The 22,523-nt window shown below is 36.3% G+C and overlaps 3 protein-coding genes across 3 annotated transcripts; 1 reads left to right on the top strand and 2 right to left on the bottom strand.

The window, feature by feature from the left end:
* Positions 1 to 3,836: 3,836 nt before the first annotated feature.
* cope (COPI coat complex subunit epsilon) lies at positions 3,837 to 7,729 on the bottom strand. The gene is made up of 10 exons (XM_055202801.2): positions 7,568 to 7,729; positions 7,321 to 7,383; positions 7,073 to 7,173; positions 6,792 to 6,944; positions 6,626 to 6,679; positions 6,391 to 6,472; positions 6,006 to 6,161; positions 5,074 to 5,142; positions 4,262 to 4,336; positions 3,837 to 4,059 (listed from the first exon to the last, which is right to left on the bottom strand). The coding sequence occupies exons 1-10, from the start codon at positions 7,667 to 7,669 to the stop codon at positions 4,012 to 4,014; spliced, it is 903 nt and encodes a 300-aa protein (XP_055058776.2). The 5' UTR covers positions 7,670 to 7,729; the 3' UTR covers positions 3,837 to 4,011.
* Positions 7,730 to 9,077: 1,348 nt separating this feature from the next.
* Positions 9,078 to 13,520, bottom strand: slc25a24l (solute carrier family 25 member 24, like). The gene is made up of 10 exons (XM_055202795.2): positions 13,237 to 13,520; positions 13,030 to 13,156; positions 12,834 to 12,921; positions 12,498 to 12,609; positions 12,218 to 12,376; positions 10,449 to 10,586; positions 10,262 to 10,369; positions 9,610 to 9,777; positions 9,383 to 9,524; positions 9,078 to 9,294 (listed from the first exon to the last, which is right to left on the bottom strand). The coding sequence occupies exons 1-10, from the start codon at positions 13,357 to 13,359 to the stop codon at positions 9,119 to 9,121; spliced, it is 1,341 nt and encodes a 446-aa protein (XP_055058770.2). The 5' UTR covers positions 13,360 to 13,520; the 3' UTR covers positions 9,078 to 9,118.
* Positions 13,521 to 16,005: 2,485 nt separating this feature from the next.
* dnajb4 (DnaJ heat shock protein family (Hsp40) member B4) lies at positions 16,006 to 22,343 on the top strand. The gene is made up of 3 exons (XM_055202796.2): positions 16,006 to 16,343; positions 16,780 to 17,354; positions 21,088 to 22,343. The coding sequence occupies exons 1-3, from the start codon at positions 16,133 to 16,135 to the stop codon at positions 21,319 to 21,321; spliced, it is 1,020 nt and encodes a 339-aa protein (XP_055058771.1). The 5' UTR covers positions 16,006 to 16,132; the 3' UTR covers positions 21,322 to 22,343.
* The last annotated feature ends 180 nt before the right edge of the window (positions 22,344 to 22,523 follow it).

Below are 22,523 nucleotides of genomic sequence, written 5' to 3'. Positions count from 1 at the left end.
TTAAAAGAAAACTATAACATCAAGCTGACTCTTGTGGCTGTATGTGTCTCCTCTGCTATCCCAAAGAAGAGCAACAATAAGTGAACAGATTTGAGCCTCTGGCAAGGCTTAAAAAAAGCTTACTTAACATATGACTGTGTATGAGAGAACATCAACAGTAAATTGAAGCACTGCACAAAATGTTTAATGTATACAGATTTTAAGGCTCTTTTAATGGCATGTTTTTAATTATAAATTTTTGCTTCAGTGCAGAAATAAGGACTAGGCATTTATCTTCAAGAACAAATTAAGTTTTGTGCATTTTATGTCTTGTAGTTCATTTTTTTTAGCACTGAGGTCACTTCAAGTTCAACTTTAAAAATGTATTAAGTTATATTTAAGAGAATACATATATGCTCATATATTCTATGTTTTGAAAACATATGCTAGACGTCTTCACAAAACCAAGATCATGTAACTATTTAGGTTTTTGTGCGATGGTATATTAGCTTAAAAGGTATTTCTGTAGGAAATGGTTTGGGTTATAGAGTTAAACTGATGCTCAAACCATTTATTTCAAGTGTAGCAGTGCAGTTGGCTGTACATTAAACTAATACTGGGTAGATATGGCCTTTATCTAACAGCTGTTATTATAAAGATGAGTAACTGATGTTGGTTAATATCTCACCCAAAACAGGTGTCACCACAAAGTTGTCCATTATAAACATCACATTTAAGACTTTCATTTCATCCTGAAACAGGTTTCAGTCCCAATGTTGCATTTACAAATTATAAAGTTGTGTACTAAGAACAAAATGTTTTTAAGGTTTAGCATTAAAATACATGTTGAACATTTTAGTAATGCTCTTCATGCAACCACCAACACAAACACCACAAAAGAAAGTAACAACTGCTAGTACACTTCTTGCAAAATCGGAGTAGTAAACGGTTGAGACTTCTCAGTTTGGATTATGGTGACATCTAGTGTTATAAACATGCAGTAAACAGATGACCACTTTTCTGTAATACAAAAACCTGTGCTTTAGTTTTGTCTTTGATTACTAAATCAAATACAAATTGAGTTGAAAGAATTTAATAAATGAGACCTAAAATTGTAAAGGGTCTGTCCAATACAGTAACAACTGCACTGTACATTTGAACCCACAAAATAATGCATTGTTGAGACCGATGCAAGCTCTTCAGCAAATAACCTTTGGCAGCTTATTATTTATTTATACCATAATGCTGCCTGTGTTAACCTGGAACTGCCAAGCGCCCTGCTAATATGAAAAGTAGAGACTCATGTTGACAATCTGGGACAACAGTGCCAGACCGAATCAATTATTTCTATGAAACTGCAGAATTTGCTGCAATTCACTGAGAAGGTCTTTTAAGGTTCTCTGCAGGCAATACAGCCAGTACTGATAGGATTTCACCATGTGTCTCCTTAAAACCTGTCCAAAGCAGCTAGACACACTGGCATTTTCAAGTCTGGGCTAGTTTACAGAAGACCATGCCTAAATGATTCCTGACCTGTGACTTCTGTACTGCATCAGGGCAATTCATGAGTTCTTGGACTAACATTGTATGCCAGAATGCATACATTGATTTATTCCTCAGTTTAGCATACTTTATGAATACTTCAAAACTGACCCTAAAAATCTGGAGCCGAGTAAATTTGGTTGACAATTAATATTTGCATGCACAAAGCTTTTAGAAGCATTTTAAGTCTGAAAACATTCAGCAGAAGTGTTGTGTGGTCACATTCTGAGCGATTGTTAAATTTTCAGAGCATCCAGCATTACACAGGGGTGCTGCCTCAGCCCTAAATTATACTCACTGTTCACTCATGAATGCATCTCCACACTACAGCAACCACATCATCACATTTACTGATGACAACACCGTTATTTGTTTCAATAGTGATGAATGAGAGAAACACTGACCTTAGATGCCAGCAAAACAAAGGAAATTTTGGACATTAGGGAGCTCACACACTGTTTGAAAAGAAGACACTTAGTGTGATGTTATTTGGCCTAAATGTGTTTTGGAGCTGTAACTATAAATGACTAATTTGTCAAATGGCATAAACTGACTCAGCTTTGGGATCAAAAACATCAGTTCTTCCTTCAAATTAGGCCATTTCGAGATTCACATTTTAAAATAAATCATCCTGTAACTAAACTCGCCTCATTGATTATACAATAAATTTAAGTAAAGCTTCACCGACAGCATAAAATGTTAAAGTTTGGCTTTCGGTTCTGTGCAAAGACTTATTTAATCCTTTTCTAATCCATGTGTGCAACAGGTTACTCTTGAGACCTTGCAGTGGGCTTTCATTATCTCTCGCTTCTAGCTAAGAGAAACTCACATTTTCATTATCTGTAGATGAAAATAAATATAAGAGATATCAAGGTGGTATTTTCACAGAATGTTTGGTAACACTTTACTTGAAGGGATGTTCATAAGACTGACATGACACCTTCATAATCATAACATGACGTGTCATGAACATGAAGGAGATTTGATGCACATTTATGACAACTATTTGCTCAATTATGTCATTTTTAATGCAAAGACATTGTTTGAATTGTCTTTGTTATGAAAACTTTACATAAACCAATACATCATAACTTGTCATAAATCTGTCATAAACATGACATAGCAGAATAATTATTAAACTTAAGAAACGGTCTAGCTTTATGGGTTAACATTATATTAAACTGTCATTGAAATGTCATGAAGTGTTAATACAGTCAGATAATTTTAAATACCTTATCAAAATGCAACAGACACGTCAAAACATTACACTTAAATTTATGTATGTGCACAATACATAAAACACTGACAACTAACAGAATTTAATCTTCCTCACACAGAGGGTTCTGAAATTTTCTGACATAGAAGAAAAAACTAACAAATGTTTAATTAATTAAATGAATTAATTTAAATATTAAGTGTTTTTGCAGTGACATGGACCCAACGCTGCATGGATTAACCCATTATTGTACTGTTTTCATTTAATTTTAGGTGAATTGGCCTCCAAATGCGAGAAAATATAATTTTATCAATCTTAATTATTATTATTATTAAATGATTGATTTTATTTGTTAAACACATGGAGGAAACTTAAAAAAAAAATATTATGAACTTTAAAAAACGATTTGACAATAAACACTTAATGACATTTTAATGACAAATTATATTTGTACCACTGTAGTTGAGGTCAAGAAAAATATTCATGAAACTGTTACACTGCAAAAAATGATTACATTAAATGTGTCGTCCCTATACTAACACACCTTCTGTGTTAATATTCATTGTGCCCCATGATCCTGCTACGTTAGATCAGAAATGTCTTGTCTGCAAGTGTTCATTTATCACAAAATAGAGTAACGTGAGTAACCAACTCATTTAAATTTCACTAATTGTAACTGCGTTACTTGATCTAAAAAACATGTTTATTACCGCTAAAAGTAGTGAAATTACAGTAACAGAATTAATTGTAACGCTTACTCCCATCACTGTTTTTAACTTTTAACACAACTTGTGTTGTCCCTTTCATGTATTTTAACATGAAATAACGCATTTAATGGCATGACACACACAATGTGTAAAAAGTTAACACATCATTTTTTTGCAGTGTATAAAACCATATGACACTTAAATAACATTTTAATGACAATTTGTATCACTGGTAAAAAGTGGTCAATTATGTTGTCAAGTTGCCATGACTAGTTATGATGTGTTGGTTAATGTCAATATAACAATGTGCTATAAGCACACATTTGTTATAACCGGGAATTTATAAAGATGAACCTCATACATTATCTTCAACACTGCAACAACACAGGGTGTATGGCATAAACAAGTTTATTTAACTGTTATAGAGGAATGTAGAGTTTTTGGGACGTCAAAAGGCAAAGCAAATAAAAATTCGCAGCTGAATGTTATTACGTTTAAAAACCAAAGTGTACAGTAGAGAATAACATGGATTTCCAGGAGCCGTATAAATTACACCTTGATCTGTGTTCAGCCGCTGGGGGCGTACTGCATGGCAAGTCTGTCAAACTCATTCTCCTGTGGGAAACATCAAAGTGTAATTAAAAAGGTCTTTTCATTGAACAATGGTTAATCTTTAGGAGTTTATACACAAATCCTTTATTCCTATTAGCACCTTCACAATATTTCATATAGCCCTTACATTATGCTTTCAAAAATAATACTGTGTATCTGGTTCAGTTAAATATATTTAATTTAATGAAAAACCGAATAACCTTACCTTAGCAAAATAATCCTTTAGGAAAGGATGGGATTTGTGTGCATCTTTCAGTTGAGACAAATAACGATTGGTAACCTCAGGAGAAATATACACAAGGAGGCACTATGAGTATCTTTACTGTCCCTGAAAACAACACAACAAATAATTTGCAACTGTACAAAAAAAGCCATTTATATACACTGGTTTTAAAGGACAAGTTTGGTATTTTACAATTAAAGCCCTATTTTCAGATTGTTTATGATGAAATAGAACGGTTTTGACTGAAATTTGGACATATGATGCAGGCCCGAGAATTTTCTGGTGTTTGTTGTTTCACCTCCCACCTCTACAATGGGTGTATAGATGCACTAGAACAATCATTCCTAAAATGCATTAAACTTTCGTTTACAAGAATACAAACAAGTTCCCGGCGCGGAGTAATACCGTACCTCACACAGCACATCTAAAAAAGTCAATGGAGTTGGACAAAACTACGATAAAACCTGTTGGAATGCGTCTTTTGCAGCGATTTTTGTGTGAGCATATCAGTGAACACCCCTGACCACTCGGTGAGTTTCACATCTTTGTAAATGAAAGTTAATGCATTTTAGGAAGGATTGATGCAGTGCACCTATACAGCCATTATAGAGGTGGGAAGTGATACAACAAACACCCGAAAATTCTCGGGCCAGCATTATATATCCAAATTTCAGTCAAAACCGTTGTATTTCTTCATAAACAATCTGAAATCAGGGCTTTATGTGTAAAATACCGAACTTGTCCTTTAAAGCATTAAAAATCTTCCTTTTAACATCCCTATTAACAGAACTTACCTCAGGAGGTTTGCCTAAATGCTGTGTCAACACAATGAGGTTGATGAGTGTCTCAGGGTGGCTGTTGTCCTACAGATAATAAAGAAGAAAATAAAGAAATTACAATGCAAGTAAAAACTGAATCATTGGTGATCAATACACAGCTTTTTCAATTATTCGGTTTTGCAAGTTTAATAATAATTCCTGTTTTTCCCCAACCACTAGAAAAATTACAAGCTTAGGCCCTAGTCAGTTGTTAGGGCAAATGCTTGCTTGTTATTTATTTATGCCTGTTTGCCTTTTTCTTGCTCTTTAGGACAATATAAAAGACAAATGAAAAAGCAGCAGTATTTGTCACTGCATAGATTAAAGTATTTGAGTTTATTCGGCTGGTGTGTTCATGTAGCTCGACTGATGGAAGAGCACTTTATTAGCAACAAATGTCACAGGTTTGATCCTCTGGAAACATATATACTGATAAGAAGTTATAGACTGTAATTTGCCTTAGTTAAAAAAGTCTGACAAAATGCATAAATGTTAATGTTGTGAAAGCGGTTTCTCAAACTACGGTGATGTTTAAATGGTGGTCCGGGATTTATGCTTTAACGGTATTGAAAATTTTTCATCCTATTCCCCAGAATTGAACTGCTGTTAATATATGTAATTTGCATGTTTGCAAGCTTAGTAGCTTTCCTCAGAATGTAAAACTTTGGAGAGCAGCTCGCATTCATGAAATATATCCGTAACAGGCAAACAAGTTCTGCTTTGTGCCTGTAAAGCTTTGGTAGTCATTCCGAAAGGGTACTTTAACAACACAATAAAACACATGTAACATCATTTACACGCTATGTACAGAGCTAAATGTACCGAGGGAAGGTGGAAGAAAAGAACTTGGATTAAGTCCAAGCAACTGTAATCTAAATTTACTACTGCACGTAAATCCTGGCTCTTACTTTATCAAGAGCATCCTGTAGAACTGACTCAGCTTCATCCCACTTATTCTGAGCCATGTGACTGGCGGCCTGGCCGTTCAGCAGCAGCAATGTGGGCGAGTATTTGTCTGACATTTCCTGAAAGATGTAGAATGCGTCCTGCAATTTATCTCCCCCCTATTGATGGAAGGAAGATGAGAAGGACATTTAATTCCCAGTGATTAAGGAAAGATCATAACTGAAGTGACATCACACAGAAATACTCATCGATGTTATGAATCCGTGTATACGCGTACATTAATCATCAGTAGTAAAAAATGTAAAGGGATCTGTGCAAAATAATTATTTGATTGAATCAGTATGAATACGTGTAGAACTGCTTTACAAAGAGTTCATGAATACTCACAACTGCAAGGTTGACCCAAGCCGTAGCAAGCTGAGTCAGGGTGGCGTCTTCATCTTGGTCTTGCATCTTTTTCAGTTCTTTTCTGTGGATGCAATGACCACCAAAACAGCTCCATAAATAATTCAATTTCAATAATATTTTTTACTTTGTAGCAAAAATTCAAAAAGTTCATATAATAATAATAATAGTAGGTAATTTAAAAGCATTGCTTTTAGAAATTAGGTTTCCACAACACCTTGCCATATCTACTCTGTCCAACTTTAGAAGCACCTGGACAGTCATTGCCATACTAAAAGACATACAAAATGACAAAAAGCAGGTTAGAGAGCTGCAATTTAATCCAAATATAAGAGAAAGCACAAATTGATCAATAGAGAAACTTTCAGATATTCTCCTCTTACCACTCAAGACTGTCTCCCTGGTGCAGGGTACGTAATGCAGCATCTGTGTTCATTTCATGCAGATAGATAGAAGCTGCCATCAGCAGGAAGGTGGTGTTGGAAACATCAACGCTTTTAGCCATCTTTTTGTCTAGTTCTGCCACTATAGCATCCCTTCAAAGTACATCAGATATGATCCAGTTGACTTTGTGCACCATTATTTAACTGACAGACCAAAAATGTATGTACCAAAGTTTCAAATTAATAAAATGAAAAAAGAAAACATAAAAAAATTCACAAACCTTTTGCCTTCATTGGACAGGTACTCTGCAAACATCCTAACAGCCTGCAGCTCCTCAGATGAGCTGGGTTTAATGTCATCCAGTACCACAGCATATTTTCTCTGCAAAACAAAACTCACTAGTTTTAACAAGCTACAGTGATCATTGTTTGCCAGCACAACACTTGACCTTATGTCACAGAAACGATTTGGTCTTTATGGCTTATTTATAACAACTTTAATGACATACTCAGTTTAAATATAACCTACCTGGGCAATGTATGCCCTGTAGAGAATAATATTCTTCTCTGCTTCCTTTTCTGGCCCCGATGTCTAAGAAAACACATGAAGAATTACAAAAGGTAGTTTGTCATTTGTTAATTTCGGACTTTTTACTTATAAACCTTGCGAATTAGACTAGTTATGAGATTAGCATTGATGCTAACGTAAAACAAATCCATTTCTCTGTGAGAAACGTTGATGAATCACACAAAACACGTATCTACACAACACTCACCTTTACTTTCTGTGCTTCGTTAATGCAGTGTTGATAACTGCCGATATAAAATGCATTATTTACATCGAACAGCTCGTCCACTTCACCCTGCTGCGCCGCCATGTTTGTGAAACGTCAACTTTGCCGACGTCACTATGTCCACGTACAATCAGGAAGTCGTTTGTGGCTAGTAGGGATAAAGCAACAGCCGAAATCGCGTGAAACCTCACCGGATGAGCGCTGCCTACTCCAATCCCTAAAAACTAACCCTAACCCAACATTTTACGGGATTTAGGACGTAGCTGTATTCCATCTAGCTAAAACAAACATTTTCATTAGTCATACTTCCAAACTTGTCAAACCTTATCCTAAACCCAACATCTCGCGAGATTTGGAACTTAGCTGTATCCCATCTAGCCAAACCCCACAGCCGCTCAACTCAGAGGCTTGCTTCTGTGCTTTTGCCTTTTGTGGTGCCTCAGTAAATAATCTTGCTGTTGAAGATACAGCGACAAATTGGTTATAGGCTATATGTCTGTGATTATAGCAGGGTTGTACAAACGTCCATTATTTGTACCATATGCAGAAAAGTATGTTTTGGGGATAAGCCTAATTTTAAAAAAGGAGTTTCACAATATATTTGTCTTGAAAAATAATATGCAAAATACGGCCCTATGTGGAAACATCTTAATATTTTTTAGGGTGTTTAGTTTTTATGCTCAATGAATGTACCCCCTTGGTTGTTTGTTACTTAAAACCAACTAGTAAAGATTGCTGTGGGGTAAACTAAACGTTTCTAAATGGCAGGCCTTTTTAAAAAGAGGGGGGGGGGGTCACTTCCTATTTCAGTGCAAATTAATGAGGCAAGTCATTAAACAAACCAGCACATTTCAAGGCACATAAGTGGATTTTAAAAAAGAGCTAAATATTCACTATTGCCTACCTTGCTTTAGGTTTGCAGCGAGGTTTACACTGCTTACTTAATATGTAGGCTTCATTCATAAAATTAATATTAGGCTATTTGGCTTTCTAAAATCACTTTAAGATCATACTCAAGTCATATGTATATCAGCGTTTATCTTTTTAACATCCATTTAGTGATAGTGCCAGACAGAGCTGGTGAAGTGCATTGTTGTTACAATCAGGCTTCAAAAGTGGACATTTCATGTGGACTGTTCTGTTTCCATTTGCTTTGGTAATCTTCTTACTGTATATGCCCTGTTGTCATTTTAAGAGACTTTCAAAACAAAAAAAATCTGGATCTCTTTACATTTATTCACCAGGGTAAATAGATGTTAATTATTTAGTAATGACTTAAGTAAATACATTGTAAAATATTATTAAATCAACATATTTTTATATTACTTTAACCTAACAAATGAAGTTATACAATTTCAACTTGTTTATATAAGTTATGTCAACTTATCACAAGTCAATACTTAGTAGGCTGACTTGCATAATCAAGTTGTTTTAAATTTATGGTGCATTTTTTTTCACATAAAAATCACAGGCAATGGTACATTTCATGTTTACACTGCTTCTTCGTTGAATCTTTCTTTTACATTATGACAACTAAGAAAGCAGTGTTTGGAATTTTGAGGTCAGGGTATAATTTAACAAAGCACAGGGAACTGCCCTCACAAAGCTAACACCCATTCCATTATAAAAGCCTCGGACACCATACGTCTCATAGATTCCAATGAGTCCTTGGAGAACAGTCACAGGTTTTGGTGAGGTTGCACAGACAGCTGAAATTATAAATAAAAAACATCACTGTTATTACCTTACATTTTATAAATCAAGACATTTTTTGCATTTATGTCAATTAACATTCACCTTGAGCTTGCTGCTGTGTTCTTAGGACAGCAAGAGGGTAACTGGTGGCCTGTCCCGATGCAAATGCTGCAAAACTGATGAGGAACAGTTTGGGATCGCTGATCTGGGCTGGGTCCTTTGCTTTGAACCAGTTATTAATTGACTGCCATTGGAAAAAAAATATTATAAGGTAATAACGTCCATAAAATATTAATGTAACATCAACATTCTCTATAGCTTTGATTTACCTGATGCACTGCACATTCCACACCAGCGTAAGGTATCATGCAGAGTATGCTGGGTTTAAACCCTCTATAAAATGCTGCCACAGACTCATTTTGGTAAATCAATTTAGCACATCCCAGGACTCCATTGTAGGAGCCGGCCATCTGGAGATTGAGTCTTACTTTTAGGACCTACCACAAAAACAAATCTGTTTATTGAGTAAACAATAGCAGATTTGTGATTTTGGGTCAATAAGTCATACAACATGACATAATATAACATAAACAGAGCATACAGTACAAAAAAACTATAAGTGTTATAAATCGGCACATTCCTAAAAATATGGGGCTGCAAAAGGTTCTTCACATTGATGCCATAGAAACCCCTTTTTATTCTCTAAAGAAACATTTATTTGTTCATTTTTAATGTGTAAAGAACCATTTCCTGCTACAGAGAACATTTTGTATAAAAGTTCTATAGACCAAAAATAGTCCTTAGCACATATTTTTATGAGTGCAGGTGCAGATCAGGTACAGTACATTTAGGAAAATGCTGTTTAGTCAACCGTACAGACCTGAGCTACATTTGGTAATATTAAAAAATTTTGTCACGCACATCTGAATGTCAACAACACCTAACAGTATGAAACTCCAACCTGTTGTATGACTCTGATACCTCTAAGGGGTAGAACACAGCATGTGCCACAGCCCCTGACACACAGCCCAGCCCAAACCTTTGATGCACAGACAGGCTGTCCCTATCACCAAGACTGTACATTCTCATCTGCAAGGAAAATTAAAGTGTTTGTAGAAATCTGTACATGTGTAAATGCATATGTGTGTGTGCATGTTTGTGTGCACACCTGTGCATAGAGGAAGCACTGAAGCGTTGATTGTGGCGTTCCTTTAAGAACATTTACAGCATTTCCTTGCCACATGGATCTAAAACCCCCAGTCTGGAGCACCCGAAATCCCAGAGACACAGCTTTGGATTCAAAAACCTATCAGATATATGGCAGTGTATTAGTAATGGTAGGTGAAACACTTTGGGGCAGTTTTACGGACAGGGCTTAAGCCACACAAGTAATGTTTTTTGTAAGGTATGTTTGTAAAAGCTACTTAAGTGTCCTATAACTAAGGCCTACTCTTATGTTTAGGTTCAGTAATTTGACTTTAATTGCAATGGAAAGGTTATTGGCCAGTAATTAAAATAATAATATTTATATCTATTATATTACTTATTTTTACAAATTAAATTTTAGTCATTTCATTGGTATTTAACAAAATTTGGCAGTGCAAAACCCTCTAAGTGCATGCAAGCTTTTTTGGCAAAAACCACCACTTCAAAAAATATCCACTTCTTTGGACAAGACATAGTAAACAGTTGCAAAATCACTAAAGATATAACTAGAAACATTTCAGCAAATGATGAAAGTCAGAATTCATAAAGGTAAAAATGAGAAACTGAACCAAACATTAGGGGGCGCTGTGATCCATGTGGCTGCCATTCAGGTCCAACTATTCACAAGGGACCCAAGTTTGAATTTAGGCCCTGTCCCAAATGGCTCACTTTATGTGGACTTTCGTTCTCTTGGCTTTAAATTGCGCAGGCTCGCTTAGTCTGTGAGTCCGTAGGGTGTCCCATCTGTCATTTTTACGCTTTGAAGTGTGCTTCAAAGCGCCTCCTTAGCGCCTTGATGCGGTCTTCGGCGAAGCCTGCACTGCAGCAGGCTTTGCGCACTTTACCAACCCAGAAGTCCTTGTGAAAGGGCAATCAGACCAATCAGACGACGAAAGAAAAGGAGTTCACACTGACGGGCAACTTCTCTACCTATTTTCCGTGTGATGCTCGAGTCTGTCCCAAAATACGACTCCAGTGCACCCACGTGGACTCGCATAGTCTGGACTATGTCATCAAAGTGTGGACTCTGAGGAGGACCACAAGTCCAGAGTGTGCCATTTGGGACAGGGGCATAGTGCACTTAGAGGACTTTGCGTTTTGACACTAAAAATTGACACTGCATTTACCAGATTCTGCCAACAAAGCAGTATTTCTAAATGACCTGAGGCCGTGTTTAAGCGGATTTGAAGCGAAAGCATTTGATGAACAAAACATGTGATGAGAGCATTTGGTTAAAGCGTAACTAAACCCCTGATCAGAGCCTGACTCCACCCACTGGCAATATTTGAAAAATGCAAGAAAAGTGGGCAGATCCCAACGGAGATAGAGAGGGACGAACTAAGTGTGTGGTGAGATCATAACAAGGGCGTGTTGAGCTTGAACCTGATTATGTCACGAGGCATTTTTGGACCCAACATCCAATAGGAAAATTCAACTGCAGTAGCCACCGTTCAACCTGAAGAGGGCAGCACTCAGACGTTTTTACACCATATATTGTAGTATTGAAACACTTTATATCCAAATGTCAAAAAACGTACTAAAATCAATGAACAGCACTAATAAAGCCCCATTCTTACAAATCATTAACTAAAAAAAAGTTGGTTTAGGGTTTAGTTACTCTTTAATATCATTATCTCATTATGGATTATGGCTTTTGCATATGAGCTCTTCATGTTCACTAAAAAGTGTAGAAAAATGTTGCTTGTACACGACGACAGACACTGAAAATACCTGGAGCCGGGTCTTTAAGCGGTCGATTGGTGCTGTCAAGGTTCTAGACACAGCATCTGCCAGGCCTGCAGCCAATATAAAGTTTCCCCAGACAAATGGGTCACTTTCCTCCTGGGTTAATTCAATAGGCATAGAGCGACTCTCACCTATATCAAATACCTGTGAACACCATCAAATTTTATTTGTAAACATCACAGTATAACAAAAGCAATTCAGGTTAACAACTCTCATCTAATTATTCTTTGTGATTGTAGAGACCAATAAGGATTGTGATATTTACCAAGTTATGTTTCCAGGAAGAAACCAGCTCACCAATATTTTCTGCTGGGTTGATAATGATGTGCTGGAGGAATTCTTCCCAGTCTATAGTCATAGAGTTATCTTCATCCATCCTAATGACAAACAACCATATTATAACTTCAGTAAATACCAAACATTTGATATAAAGACTGCAGTGCATTCCAAAACTAAAGTGACCACATTTGTGCAACATTTTAATCATATTAAACATATAAGGCTCCTCGTTTAAGTTAAGTAACCTTAATGTTAATTACCATACTAAAAGTAAGTAAGTGCAGCAAGGGCTAAGACAAATCCTGTGAGAATTGGATCTTACATTTGAATGATTCTCTTGGCATTGTGTTTAGTTATAAGCACACCTAACTCCTTAAACAGAATCATGATATCCTGCAGGTCAATGGTACCTATAAGAAACATTAATACATCTATGAAACTAGATTAAGCCGAAAACAACCTTTATGGACTTAATTAATGACTGAGCTGTTTCATTTAGACACACACAGAAAACGTACCACTATTATTTCTGTCAAGGGCATGAAAATCTATTTTCCATTTTTTCTCTCTGTCCATCATGTAAATCAGAAATTCCTGATAGCTTAGACGTCCATCCTTATTTTCGTCATATTTAAACAAGATAGCCTAAACAAAAGAAGCATGTTGACTAAGTCATGTGCAGTAATTTAGAAAATGATTACAGGTATTACACAAAAACATCATACTTGCGCTTTTTCGCCTACTGGTACTACACCTATCCTTCGCATTTCACTATGCAATTCCTCCACTGATATAAATCCATCTCTATTCTTGTCGAGCTTATCAAACAAGACGCGAAAGTAATCCATACTAATTAAGTCGATATCCAATATACAAGCCAATCTACGACTGACATAAGTTTTTCTGCATGATTTTGTCTTTACTTCTGAAAGATTATTAGCCTCTGTTTTGGCCTCTGTATTTCTAGATAACGCTTAGTCATGAGTCTCAGAATGGAGGAGATCTGTGTAGTGGTCCAGCGCATCCTTCCACTGCTTGCTGTAACCAATTATAACCAGCAGATAGCGCTGTTGTATTATGTCACGGATCATGGATCAGTAATATCAATTTATGACATATTTACTGGACAAAATGTGAAACTATGGATTTCTGACCAGATTGTTTTATTTAAGATTAATGTTTTATTAAAGATTGTGTCAAATAGACAAAGCCAGTAGGGGTAAAGAAAAATGTTTGGGTGGAGGAAACTGGATCTTTGGTTGGGAAGCTGCCATGCACCAGGGAAAGATTAACAACTATACTTAGAAACATCACTGCCTGTTAACATCTGAGATTTTCATTTTATTATTAGAAAATGACGTTCAGCAGCCTACATCTGTGGTCTCTTCGTTTTACTATCTTCTAGTGTAAGTTAAGATAATAAGTGCTAGGTAGTCTACTAGATAGTTGACAATTGTTAGTGAAACCACTGAAAAAATGTTTTTATATGATTTAATGTTTTCTGTATAAAATCATCATGCAAAGAGCATTCAGTGAAAATATGACCAGTAAAATGTACTTATTAAGAAAATATTAACATTCAAACAAAAAAAATCTAACTTTTCTAATTGAATAATTATGAGACTTTAACCTGGATGCAGGGTTCCATATTATTTGGCTTTTTGATATAGATTCAACAGCAATAGCCCTGATGTTATATTCCAGTTTTACGCAGTTTGAAACAATTCTTAAAGTTTGCAAAAATAATTAGTGCATTTCTAAAACAATTTGTACAAACATTATGGATTTCCTGCAAAAGCTTCAAAAAACTTCAAAATCCTTAGTTCATCTTTCAAAAGTCAATTTTAATGTCAATAAACATGTCAGACCCATCAAAATGCCAAGTCCTTGTGTGATTGTTCATAAACAAGACAAAAATGTTTACCCATGTTGTCAATATAACAAGAGCATTTAATGATAGGTGTCAGTATTTTCTTATGTGAAGTTATTCATTAGTGTATATGTGAAATATTGATTGCAAGAGATTGGACAGAACTCACATTCACACCTTTACTTTTTTCTGTGAAAAGTTACACACATTGTGGTACAAATAAATAATATTTTACAGAACATATATATTTGTGAATATGAAGGTTCACTTTATAATGTAAAAAATTCAAACCTCAACTCAAAATTTTCTCCCATTGGACACCTTAATGCTCCAGGATGTTAGGCAGATTCTCATCCACATCACAACAGATATCTTTGCTCGCAACGTAGCAATACAGTGATCTAACACTTCAGACAATCATTCCCATTCAGCAATTCATCAATTCAGTTTACAAAAATCCATTCTGCATGTCATGACTTATGCACTGATCTAATTTCTAAATGTTTTTAGACTATTCAGCAGGAATAATGTATTTTGATGAAAATTACATAAGCAATTGAAAATATAGCAAACAGCAGACTATCGTATCATCTGTATGATTGTATCAAAGCAGAATTTGCTTTTGTACATAACTGATTTGATAATGTGGAGGTTGAACAAAGTGTTTTGATAAAAATTAATTCCTGATCTGAGAATGCTCCAAAGCGACTGAGAAAAACTGTAATCCACATAATGCTCACATTTTAAAAGAATAATGAAAAAAAACATTACTAATAGTGAATATATTCAAATGTTTACTGGGTGCCATGTTAATATGAATCAAAGCTGTACTAAACCTGAGAATGTCGTTTTGAGATTAAATGTTATAGGATTTTTCCTGCTTCTAACACATCAGATTTGAGGACAAGTTGATGTGTTAGCAGGAAAAATGGGCAAGAGTAAGGATCTGAGCCACTGTGACAAGGGCCAAATTGTGATGGCTAGACGACTGGGTCAGAGCATCTCCAAAACCGCAGCTCCTGTGGGTTTCCCTGGTCTGCAGTGGTACGTATCAAAAGTGGTCAAAGGAAGGAAAAGTGGTGAACTGACTACAGGGTCATGGACGGCCAAGGCTCACTGATGCACGTGGGGAGCGAAGGCTGGCCCTTGTGGTCCGATCCAACAGACGAGCTTCTGCAGCTGAAATTGCCGAAAAAGTGAATGCTGGTTTTGATAGAAAGGTCTAGTGGAGTCCATACCTTACCGGGTCAGGGCTGTTTTGGTGGCAAAAGGGGACCTACACAATATTAGGTAGGTGGTCGTAATGTTATGGCTGATCAGTGTAGAAAGATAAATAGATAGATACTGGTTTGGTGAATAAAATTGCACTGAAAATGAGAATGTTTTCTAGAAAGACCAACATGCATACAAACAAACAACAAACAAACAAATATACAGGCAGATAGATAGATAGATAGATAGATAGATAGATAGATAGATAGATAGATAGATAGATAGATAGATAGATAGATAGATAGATAGATAGATAGATAGACAGACAGATAGATCTTTCTAGAAAGTGCCCTCTTATTCCGGTGAGCTACTGGTATAGGGGAGGGAGCAATGGCTATTTAAAATGGATAAAATAACGCGATCTTTAGTTTTGAGTAACCGCCTCCAAACAAACATCACAGGACCAGCAGCCATCTGCATCACACAGGATCTGACACTCGCCACAGTCAGCACACAATCTTAACGGTCTGTAGGAGAAAATGGGTAAAGATTACTATAAGATTTTGGGAATTGCTAAAGGAGCATCGGACGACGATGTTAAAAAGGCATATAGAAAACAGGCTTTGAAATGGCATCCTGACAAAAACAAAGCGGCTAATGCGGAGGAGAAATTCAAGGAGGTCGCGGAGGCTTACGAAGTTCTTAGCGATCCAAAGAAACGAGAAATATATGATCAATACGGCGAAGAAGGTACCCGATTTTATATCAGACAGTGAATGGGATTTTTTAAATGCTTAATGCTGCTCTCTTTAACATGTCAGATCACGAAATGCAGTGTGACGTGAAATCACAGAATATATTAGTTGAGGATAATGTTATAGCTAGCATAAGTTATAGGTTTGTCTGGTGCTAATGCTCAACCAAGGCGTTATTCTGTAATAACGGAGCCAAAGGACTGTGTTATATTACTGTTTATTATATCGAGCACTATTTGACCGTCTTGTTTGGATGTCTTGTAAATGTCATGGTGTTATATAAATATCTGGGTGATTATGTGATGTGTGTATGTGTTTATTTAATGGGGTACAGGCTCGCATACAGTAAGCATTTGGGGGATGGGGGCCTATCTCTTTGGAAGCTTTATTCCATATGCATACCTATTTTCTCTTCTATATGTTTTTATAAGGTCTTAAAGGAGGTGGAGGGGCGTCGGACGGACCAGGGGGTAACTTCACCTACACCTTCCATGGGGATCCTCACGCGACGTTTGCCACGTTTTTCGGTGGCGCCAATCCGTTCGAGAAATTGTTTGGCAGGAAAGTCAATGGACAAGATGATGATATGGAGGTGGACGGCAGTGACCCGTTTGGTTCGTTTACGAGCTTTAATATTAACGGATTTCCGCGCGAAAGGCACGTTGGACCGGGAGGGCCACCGCGCAGAAAACAAGACCCCGCTATCCACCACGAGCTCCGGGTGACTTTAGAGGAGGTTTTTCACGGTAGCACCAAGCGCATGAAAATCTCACGCAAGCGTTTGAATCCGGACGGTCGGACCTTGAGAACAGAGGACAAAATCCTCACCATTGAGATCAAACGTGGATGGAAAGAAGGAACCAAAATCACGTTTCCACGAGAAGGCGACGAATCGCCTAACACCATTCCCGCAGATATTGTGTTTGTCATTAAGGACAAACCTCACGCCCATTTCCGACGAGAAGGGTCTGATATAGTGTACCCGGTTCGGGTCAGTTTGCGTCAGGTAAGATCTTCATCCATCCATCCATCCATCCATGTTTATGTATTCTCTTCATCCATCCATCCATTCATCTATCCATCTATCTATCACTCTATTCATCTGACCATTATTCTGTCTGTCCATGTAATCTATCTATCTATCTATCTATCTATCTATCTATCTATCTATCTATCTATCTATCTATCTATCTATCTATCTATCCATCCATCCATCCATCCATCCATCCATCCATCCATCCATCCATCCATCCATCCATCCATCCATCCATCTCTTTCTTTCTTTCTTTCTGTCTGTCTATCTATCTGTATTTCTATTCGTTTTGTCCATCTATCCAAGTCATCCATCAATCCATCCATCTATTTGTTCATCTAACCATTAATCTATCAGTATGTCTGTCCATGTAATCTGTTGGTCCATCCACCCATCCATCTCTATCTGTATGTATGTCTATCTGTATTTCTATTTATTATATTCATTTGTCCATCTAACCAATTATCTAATATAACCAATTCATCTATCTATCTATCTATCTATCTATCTATCTATCTATCTATCTATCTATCTATCTATCTATCTATCTATCTATCTATCTATCTACATTAAATGGATTTTATTCATCTAACCATTAATCTATCAGTCGCCTGTCCATGTAATCTATTTGTCCGTCCATCCAATTATCCATTCATCCATCTCTATCTATCCATCCATCCATCCATCCATCAATCCCTATCTGTCTGTCTGTCTATCTGTCTGTCAATTCATCAATCCATCTATCTATCTATCTATCTATCTATCTATCTATCTATCTATCTATCTATCTATCTATCTATCTATCTATCTATCTATCTATCTATCTATCTATCTATCTATCTACATTAAATGGATTTTGTTCATTTAACCATTAATCTATCAGTCGCCTGTCCATGTAATCTGTTTGTCCGTCCATCCAATTATCCATTCATCCATCTCTATCCATCTCTATCCATCCATCCATCCATCCATCCATCTCTATCTGTCTGTCTGTCTATCTGTCTGTCTATCTATCTATCTATCTATCTATCTATCTATCTATCTATCTATCTATCTATCTATCTATCTATCTATCTATCTATCATCCATCCATCCATCCATCCATCCATCCATCCATCCATCCATCCATCCATCCATCCATCCATCCATCTACATTAAATGGATTTGTCCGTCCATCCAATTATCCATTCCATAGGAACCCCATAGTCCATGTTTGTCTATCTACATTAAATGGATTTGTCCGTCCATCCAATTATCCATTCCATAGGAACCCCATAGTCCATGTTTGTCTGTCTGTCTGTCTGTCTGTCTGTCTTCCTACCTACCTATCTACATTTGTTCATCTAACCATTAATCTATCAGTCGCCTGTCCATGTAATCTGTTTGTCTATCCATCCAATTATACATCCATCCATCTCTATCTGTCTATCTGTATTTCATGTTCTATTCAGTTGTCCATCTATCCAATTCATCGATCCATCCATCAACATCTGAGGGAAAAACTATTTTATACAGGTTTATGCAATCCAATGCCTCATGCATTTCCATAGTAACTAAAAGTGTTACATTCTTTGTGCAAGATCTTGACACTTACGTAACTTGTTTGGATAGGAAGGGACATGAGCAGGATCAGCTGTAGTGATATGCCAGAAATGGAGCTCGCCCACATAAACTGTTACAGGCCCATCAAGATGTACTTATAAGGCAGACAGTCCTGTGTTTGTAATTGGAACTGCATAGAGGTCTAACTAATCAAACCTTCTAGTGCTTGTAAGCTCATTTATGTTTTGCAGACATTATAAGCAGTATAGCACAGGTTTTTGCTGGTTGCTGGCATAATGTGTAAATTTCATGCTGTGCTGTCACAAAGATTTGGTAAGACTGTGTACAGATTAGAACATACTGTAAATCAATGTGAATATGCATAAATAACATGAAAACGACGTTTGTCCCATGGCGGATACCATAGCTTCTATATGTGACCCTGGACCACAAAACCAGCATTAATTTAGACTTTGAACTTTAAATGTGATCTTCTCAATATTTAAATTTTTTTCAGATTCTAGATTTTTAAATAGTTGTATCTCAGCCAAATATTGTCCTGTCCTAACAAACCATACATCAATGCAATGGAAAGCTTATTTAGCTTTCGGGTGAGATATTAATCTCAATTACCCATAAGTTCTTTAGCAATACATTGTCAGGATTTATGTTGGATGATCCCAAGCGCATAAACAAGTAGAAAAAACACTAAAGACTTTATTTACACAAACAGAAAACAAGAACCCACAATGGGGCAAAACAAAAAAATGGTCCTCATTTACTTGACCATAGTTATACATAGATCAGGAAAAAAACAGTAAACTGGAACAGACTAGACCAGGGGTGGGCATCGAGGGCCACAGTCCTGCAGAGTTTAGCTTCAACCTTAATTGAACACACCTGAATGTCATTTCCAAACAGTCCTGAACACTTCAATTAGATTTTTCAGCCGTGTTTGATTAGGGTTGGAGCTAACCTCTGCAGGGCTGTGGCCCTCAGGACCAGGAATTGCCCACCCCTGGACTAGACTAACAAAGAACTAGACCTCTGGACATTTCTAAACTGGAACACGACAGGAACAAATCAAAACGAACGTAGACAGAACAAATAGCACAAGGACTTTAAATAGAGAGAACTAAGGAGGGGAACAGGTGAAAATAATAACAGGTAAGGGAGCGGGTAAAAAGTGACGAGACATGGGAAATACGTGATCTAATATAACCAACACTGAGACCACGCATTCCCCACACAAAACATTGTACTGTCAGGACCCTACCAACATGACTAGATATAATACAAAACAAGATTCGGGCAGGATCCTGACACACATATAACACATATGAGTTTTTGGCCAAATTTGGTTGCGATTTTTGACCAAAATAAAGTTTTGATATATTTACAGTAGGACATTTACAAAATATATTCATGGAACATGATCTTTACATAATATACTAATGATTTTTGGCATGAAGGAAAAATGTATCATTTGACCCATGCAAGGTATTTTTGACTTTTTCCAAAAATATACCTGTGTGACTTACGACTGGTTTTGTGGTCCAGAGTCACATGATATGTTTTGAAAGGGAAATCTCACTACTAGATGCAGCTAAAATCTACACACAGCACCTTTAAAGTCCCTTTGAACAGGAAGTCGTGATCGCCTTTACTTTCATATTGTGACGTATTTCAGAGTCAAATGGAATCACATGAGGAAAATACTATTTTCAAATTCTGATTAAAGTTCATGAGGGCACATGAATTAAATAAAAAAGACTCACACAGATAAATAGTTTATAATTAACAACACTGCAATAGTCCATTTAAAAATAGGAATTGTTCGTTTTGATTTCATGGGGACTTAAAGTAGGACAGGCCTACATTACAGTGCATGTATATGTAAGGCTTTAAAAGCTTTTCACCTGGTAAACTAAGGCGTAAAAAGCATGCAGATTATGTTTGAAAATTACTGTCATACACCAGACATGCATAAAACTCTATGCTTTAACTTAGTCAATAAACAGCCTAGATGTTTGTAATAGAAAAAGGCTTTATATTAGAAGGTTTTGCAAGAAGTAATGAGCAGTAAAACATATTCATGTGAAAATTTGTGTGAAATTTAGTTTGTTATATGGCTAACAGTTGTTTTATATTTCTTTAATTGCAGTCATTATGTGGATGTTCTGTCACCGTGTCGACGATAGATGGTAAAACGTGCAATATGAAGATAACCGATGTTGTCAAACCTGGCATGAGGAAGATAATTGCTGGACAAGGACTGCCCTTCCCAAAGAACCCCGAACAGAGAGGAGACCTCATTGTGGAGTTTGACGTAAACTTTCCCGACAGTTTGCCATCTAATGCCAAGGACGTCCTGAAACGGCACTTACCGACCTCATAAAGGCAGGTTGAACAGACTTTAGTGACATTTCTATATGAACAATTCAGTCCCATCTATATGTGGACTATAATGACAAATCAGATTTTGAGAATGTGCAATTTCTATTTTTATCTAATTGTTTGTTCTTTATACATTTGTGTGTAATACATATATGTATATACAGTGGGTAAAATTAGTATTGAATACATCACCATCTAATTTTTAGTAAATATATAAAGGTGCTATTGACATGCAATCCAGACATGCAAAGAAATCAAACCATTAGATGTCCATGAATTAAGTTATTTGTAATCATGAATGTTTAAATGTGTGGATTACATGGGTTGTTACCAACATCTGGTGAAAATTAAATGTAAATTAAACCTTTACAAATATGTTTACTGAAAAATGGTGCCGTGTTCAATACTTATTTTACTGCTGTATATATATATAAATTATGTAGCATGACTTATGTAAAGTGCAGTCTATCTGTCTGAAAGTAAATGTTTGTAGTTCGTTTCACGGTTTTTGTTTTCAATGCTTTATTTAAATTGTGCAGTAGCCATTTAACAAAACATGTTGAAACTTTATACGTCTTCAGTATTACACAGAATAGATTAAAATATGTTTTGTTTTTGGTTGTTTTCATGTAGATTAAATTACATGAAATTTTCAAGGTGAACTCACATCTGTTCTGACAGATCCTGTACTTTCTTTTTTGTTTTAAATGTAACAATGACTTGCTAAATGCAGTGAATTGTACGAACTAAACTAAAATAATGCCTTTTTGTCTGATATCTGTCAGATCTCTTTAAATGTGAGTGATCACATTGGTAACTATCTTTGACAGAAACCAGGAAGTTATTACATTATGCTGTGGGTAGCATCGTTTAGTAATGAATATTATGGGTTTTGCATAATTTTATTATTTTTCCTTATATTTTAACTATTTATTCTCCTAGTGTCTTGTGTAAGGATGTAAGTTTCTGGATAAAATCCTTATCATATAATTAATAAAACATTTTGAGGTACAAAAGCCTTAAGTCGACTGCTCCAGATTTTATACGTGATATATCCGCCAGAGGACGCCATATGTTCGGTCGCACATGACAGACGAAAAACGTGCAGGTTCAAAAGTGATCAACACTTGCTTATCATGGTCACAACGTATAGACTATAATCGTTCAATATTAGCTCGAAAATAAAGTGAAGCAAATCTTAAA

Source organism: Misgurnus anguillicaudatus, chromosome 2 (genome assembly GCF_027580225.2).
Source record: "Misgurnus anguillicaudatus chromosome 2, ASM2758022v2, whole genome shotgun sequence".
NCBI lineage: Eukaryota > Metazoa > Chordata > Actinopteri > Cypriniformes > Cobitidae > Misgurnus > Misgurnus anguillicaudatus.
This window is presented reverse-complemented; position numbering and strand designations above follow the sequence as displayed.